The 6,230-nt window shown below is 42.0% G+C and overlaps 1 protein-coding gene across 2 annotated transcripts; it reads left to right on the top strand.

Annotated features, from left to right (window-relative positions):
- The first annotated feature begins 3,172 nt into the window (after positions 1-3,172).
- LOC149649647 (uncharacterized) lies at positions 3,173-5,169 on the top strand. 2 transcript variants are annotated; one of them, XM_089849255.1, is made up of 4 exons: positions 3,173-3,718; positions 3,946-4,170; positions 4,253-4,764; positions 4,885-5,169. In XM_089849255.1, the coding sequence occupies exons 2-4, from the start codon at positions 4,113-4,115 to the stop codon at positions 5,167-5,169; spliced, it is 855 nt and encodes a 284-aa protein (XP_089705381.1). In that variant the 5' UTR covers positions 3,173-3,718; positions 3,946-4,112. The 2 variants fall into 2 exon arrangements, with proteins under 2 accessions (XP_089705381.1, XP_089705380.1); XM_089849254.1 differs by having other exon boundaries at positions 4,253-5,169.
- The last annotated feature ends 1,061 nt before the right edge of the window (positions 5,170-6,230 follow it).

Here is a 6,230-nt window from a genome sequence, read left to right as displayed (position 1 = left end):
CCCTCTCTTACGAGAGGAAGTGGAAATACTCAACAGCCCTGACGGTTTGTATTCGAATACCATTATCGATGTCTTTTGCCAATTAATAGCGAATAGTTTTCCCGACAAACGGGTCTTTCAACCCACTGTCTTGGGCCAGGGCTTGCATTTGCGAACAGTACGTGACGATATGTTTAATTGCGGATCACTGGATGGTTATCTCGACAGTTGGTTGTGTCGAGAGAACTGTCCGGATTTTAAATACTTCACCCAGCTTCTTTTCGAACAAAGCGTATTACCAGATATGCAATATCGTCAAGTATCCGGGCCCTGTCTTAAACGTGGAGTTTGTCAGGGTCCAGCATCAACAAGACGTCCTTAACTGAGGTCCCTTGTCCTTAGGATTTGCCTACGCCTTAGCTAAGGGATTGAATCCCAGCGCTGTAACCTTTGACAAAGCCAAGCTGCGATCCTACATCAGAGCGTGCCTAGGGGGAACCGGCTTCTCCGGGAGCCGCCCAGCCCCTTTGAAATCTCTTCGGAAATTACGGACGTAGTGGTACTTCGTAGGGTCTCAATTCCGTCCACATTGCCTAGAGATTATTGAGTAGCGACATGAAACGCGAGATCGGTCCTTCCTACGTTCGTCAGGTTTGCCGGTGCTAGCTTTGGCTTTTCCGCGCAGCCTAATATTTGTTAAGCTTGACTTGCCCTCACGTGTCGGGAGAGTTGGCGCACTCCTGTAAGCCAATCATCTGGGCGACGAAGTTTGAGGGGAATACGACACGTGTCGGCGATCCTAGCCTTACAGGTGCCGACTGCCCCGTGTCCGCCTCAGGTGACACGACCCAACCACCCCCTCTCGTCACCTCCCAAGTAAGCTTAAACTACTTCCTTTTCTCGAGGCTCCCATCGGGCTGCGGCAGCGCGTACTTATCAAAGTACAAACCCTCACAAGAGTGTGAAAGGAGCTTATTAATATATACCGTTTGGTTGCCTGGTGGTTAAGCTTCCTGCTCTGCGTTGCTTCAAAAGCATTAGAGTTACCATTTCAGGGTTCGACTTCCAAGCAACGGCATTATTTGTAAATCGCGTCGGCGGGCGAATAATTGCGAGCGAAAGTGTGAAAGTCGTTCAAGTCAGTAGAGTTGGCGCACTCCTGTAAACCAAGCATCTGGGCGACAAAGTTTGAGGGAATACGACACGTGTCGGCGATCCTAGCCCTCCAGGTGCCGACTGCCCCTTGTCCGCCGGAGGTGACATGACCCAACCGCCCCCTCTCGTCACCTCCCAAGTAAACCTTAACTACTTCCTTCCCATTGAAATTCAATATTAACGTTCAGTTGCCTGGTGGTAAAGCGTCCTGCTCTGTGTTGTTCATCGGCATGAGAGTAACAATTTCAGGGGTCGTCTTCCAACCAACGGCACTTTTGGCTTCGCCATACCCCCCCCCTTCCGAAAAACGCCCGCTACGCTTGCGTTGCCAGTCCTTTGGTGAGCCTAGACACTGCAACTGAGGGGCAAGTTCTTAGGTAGTTTATATACCGCCATGGTTCGGATACATCTTGAGAATGGCCGAACCCCGTCAAGGCGTAGGAACAGTAAGCCTAGCTGGCGTCGGTAATGCCCGGTTTTCTAAAAAAATTAGCGCGCGTTTCTTGCGAAATAACTCGAGGCGGCTCGATGCAATGTGAATGTATTTGACCCTTCCTTTAGAAGTGATTTCCGTCCAGATTTCATGGCGGCCTGCGCTCTAATGTAGAACCTTAGCCCAACTTCTTGCGTCTTGTCGAAGGTTATACGCTAACTAACTCGTAGGACATATCCTGTCGATGAGTACCGCGGATATGGTTGTCGATTGCGTATCTGGTAGTATACCTCGTGTGGTTTAGTATTCAAAGGTCTGACAGATGTCTGACTCCCTGGCGTACAGCGTAGGATTTATGTCAAGATCACTTGAAAATCCCTCATCTGAAGATGTTGTACGAGTCAAGAGAGTTTTTCGCTACATAGCAGGTACCCTGGACCTGGGAATAGTTTATCATAAAGATAAAAAGAAAGGCATTCTGGAGGTTTACAGCGACGCAGACTATGGAGGATGTCTGAAGACAGGACGCTCAACTTCTGGGGTTGTAGCCAAGTACGCCGGAGGAGCAATCTCCTGGTTAAGTCAAAGACAAGCAGCAGTAGCATCCTCTACCACTGAAGCAGAGATAATTGCAGCAAATGAAGCAGCTAAAGAAGCAATTTGGTTTAGCAGGCTCTTTGAAGGAATTGTCAAACTAAGACAGGTTCCAATCATTCAAGTTGACAATTCTGCAGCAGTCGGACTGGCACAAAATCCGATATTTCATCGTAGAAAAAAGCACATCTCAATCAAGCACTTTTTCATCCGAGAAAAGATATCCAAAGGAGAGCTTGTTATTCAACAAATCTTCACGGAGCAACAGACCGCAGACATGAAAAAACCACTACCAAAAACACGCCTAAAGATTTTGTGTCTGAAGACAGGACGCTCATTTTCTGGGGTTGTAGCCAAGTACTCCGGAGGAGCAATCTCCTGGTTAAGTCAAAGACAAGCAGCAGTAGCATCCTCTACCACTGAAGCAGAGATAATTGCAGCAAATGAAGCAAACTGGAGTTCTTCCTATTAACGACGCAAAGGGATTGTCATTATCACTTTGACCTTGAAAAGCGAAATGATCGCGGACTGGTCTAAGTTGGTTAAAATCTCCAACTAACAGTTCAGATACACCACCGAAATAATCTGGACCACCCATTATCTCTTGCAATCTCGCGTTAACACTTGGCTCCAACCATTGATATTTCGTCAATAATTACCAATTTCACTTGACCATACATCAATCTACAATTGTGAAGAGTTTCACTTTCTAGCCTGGAAGTGTTTCCGGCAAATTTGCAAACGGGTAGACAAAAGGTACTATGCAAAGTAGTGCCACCTATATTAAAGGCGCATCGCAAAACTTTAACTTCCGAGGGATTAGACCCTGGCTGCTTAATGTAAAATCTAGTAACAGCTTCAAAACTCTTTTTCCAACACCAGCGCCACCGGTAACAAATAGCAGTGAAGGCGTTTCTTTGCATTTTAAATGATGCAGAACTTCATAAAATATTTCTTTCTGTTTCACATTCAGCATTCTAACAAGTACATTGTACTCAGAATCACCAAGAGAAAATAGAAGAGAGTATAGTTCTTAGGTACCGCGGCGACATGCCTTATTTGAGGGGCTATAGCTAAGCGCGAAACATGCTTCAACCCCCCCTCCCGGAATAACCGAATCACACATTTTGAACGAAAAGTAGTCCCATGAGAGAGAGACTTAGTATGCTGGCGTCGTCTGCTTATAACTATTTTAGTTATGGCGCTGGCGGGATCGGAGGCTTCGGAGCCGCATAATGTTGGCGTTCTTATAGACGCGAAAACACTTGTAAGTGATTACAAAGACGATTTTTTTATTGCGGATACTAGAGGTAAAAGAAAGGAATTACTATCAGAATTATCAAAATGTGAGAAATTAGATAAGTTTGTTGAAACGATGTGTAAACAATACTTGCTACTGCATGAGAAATTCAAACTGGAAAAAAATGGACATGCAAGGTTTCTATACTCTTGGAGCTTCTTTTTAAGAGAAACTATCGTAAAGAATTTCATTGAAGACTCAAACGACCCAACTGTAGAAAATGAAACTCTAATAACACTTCAGTGGTTAGGATTCAGGTTCTTGGATGAAATGGCGAAAAGAAATGACAAAACTCAAACATCAAAAAGGGCCGCAAGTCCACTTCCCGACGAGATACCTAGGAAGAAAATCCGAAGAAATCGCATTTCAGATAGGATTTATACTTTAAATCGTCTAGGTGGAGGAGCCCTAGGCGAAATATTTAGTTGGAATAAATCAAATTTAAAGAATGAAGTGCGACTATTCAATAAAAAAAGACCACTAGGGCCAAAGGAAAAGGATAATGCTAGACTTTTACTAAATATCAGTGCATCTATTCGAAATTTGGAAAAGCTGCCTGAAGATTTGCCACCCGCGCTGATCAAAGTAGACAGAGGTGGACTACTTTTTCCTAACGTAAAATTTATTCCATACATATCCGCTATCAGTTCAATGGTTGTTAATGAGTTCACCAATTCTATTCAAGGCAAAGATCCATCTCACACTATAGGTAATTATCAAATTCCTTGTTATTGTTAAGATGAATTTAAACTAGATTGGTAATGAGAATAATTTGATCCATTAATTAACAGAAAATGTAACGTCTAAATTGATGGAAGATGAAAGTCTTAAGAACATGTTTCATTCAACCGCAGCGCTAATAGGGGAAACACATAAGTTTTCGTCAAATGAACTAGAATCTCTAAGAGTGATATGGCAAAGAAAAATGACCCACGCGAAAATAGCTGATCTAATTAGAGGTGGAATAAATCAACGAAATGAAGGAAAAGGAAGAAGAAGCCTCGGTGGTCAAAATTTGAGGTGTAAGTTGTATAACCTTGGGCCCAAAAGCAAGAAAGGACGAAGCGGGAGGAAAACCAAACAAGGTTCAAAATTGAAGATTACAATTAAATGTAAAAAGCAGGTAACAAAAGTCAAGAAACTAGCCAAGAAGCCTGAAAAAAGGGCGAAAAAAGCGTCCAAAAAAGAAGAACTAGTTAAAAAACCGTCCAAAAAAGAGGAACGAGTCAAAACACAGCCCAAAAAAGAGGAACGAGTCAAAAAACCGTCAAAAAAAGAACTAGTCAAAACACAGTCCAAAAACCTGGAACTAGTCAAAAAACCGTCCAAAAACCTGGAACAAGTCAAAAAACCGTCCAAAAACCTGGAACAAGTCAAAAAACCGTCCAAAAACCTGGAACTAGTCAAAAAACCGTCCAAAAACCAGGAACTAGCCAAAAAGCCGTCTAAAAAGCAGGAAGTTTCGAAGATCTTCAAAAATGTTGACAAGGAAGAGGTGGCCAAGAATCCTGAAAAAGTCAAATTTCACTCCAAGAAAGATATAACAGGGAAGTTGAAAAAATCTGTCATAGATGAAGAGTCCCAAAAAGTGTGTGATAAAACAAAAAGTGATAATGTTATTAAGTTGATTTCTAGTCCAAAATCTAGTCGATCAAGCGGTCGTGTGATAAAACGAAAAATATTAGACGGGTTCCTATATGACAAATAAATTTATTGTATCAAAAAGTATAATAAAATTTTAATGCTTATGTTTTAATTCCACTATTTCTTAATTTTTTTCCAAACTATCTAACCCAATTTTCCGGTAGCAAGATTCTGCATTTTGACCTGTTGATGTGCAACTTTTAATGTACATGGCGCGTCTTGCTGTATTATAATTAATGCTGGTTAATTTACCGGCTGTAATGTATTTTAATTGACTGAAAACAGTTTCTATAGCTGAACCGTTTACACGTTGAGGGTAAATGTAATGCATGGGATTTCTAGCACAAAAATCTTTCACAAATCCTATGAAACCATGAATTGAAATTCGAAGCAGCTCCCAGGTTTGCCACGATAAAAACAATCTACTGTTTCCTATTTCCTCCCCAGAATTTATCAAGTCTGTTGCCCAATTTTCAAAAAAATTTAAACCTTCGAGCATTGATTTAATGGGGGCTGCATTTTCTGAATCTGCACGTTGTCTTGATAGAAGGCCATTTTCAAATATTTTATTGCAGGCAGATAGGTATTCGTAACATGCCATTACTTCCGCTTGATCCGGAGGTGGCTTTTCCCCTTCTCCAGGCATCGGATTGGCATAATTATAGAGTTCACTCAGAACCAAGTCTTGCTGCATAATTTTTGCTGGGGTTACATTTAGTTTCGTCCAAGGGTCCCTGTCAATAAATTCTTTCCTTAAACCTTTAACTTGTACCAATTCATTCTCAATTCGACGATCATCTTCACGCGCTTTCATTTCAACTAGCTGTTTCCAGCCAAAATGAACTGACTTGCCATTCCTTGTTATTACAAAATCTCGAGAATCTTCATCTTTTGAATGGTGTATGGCGTTGACCATGTTTTTAAGTTGGTGAGTTGGACACATAATCCAATAGATCCAAGAGTCTCCGGCAACGTAGGGGTTTTTGAACCTTGGTGTGATCGAATAATCAATCTTTCCATTTTCTTCAATAGTATGGGTTGGGAAACGTTCAATTTCTAAACTCTGCCGCAAAGAAGCTATGTTTGATGACCCGCCATCACAAACTAAAGCAGACACATGCAATC

This window comes from Phalangium opilio, unplaced genomic scaffold, assembly GCF_054372755.1.
Source record: "Phalangium opilio isolate 3A_F unplaced genomic scaffold, DU_Popi_V2 ptg000087l_1, whole genome shotgun sequence".
NCBI classification, from domain to species: domain Eukaryota; kingdom Metazoa; phylum Arthropoda; class Arachnida; order Opiliones; family Phalangiidae; genus Phalangium; species Phalangium opilio.
Note: the sequence above shows the minus strand (reverse complement) of the source record. Positions and strands in the feature narration are given on the sequence as shown.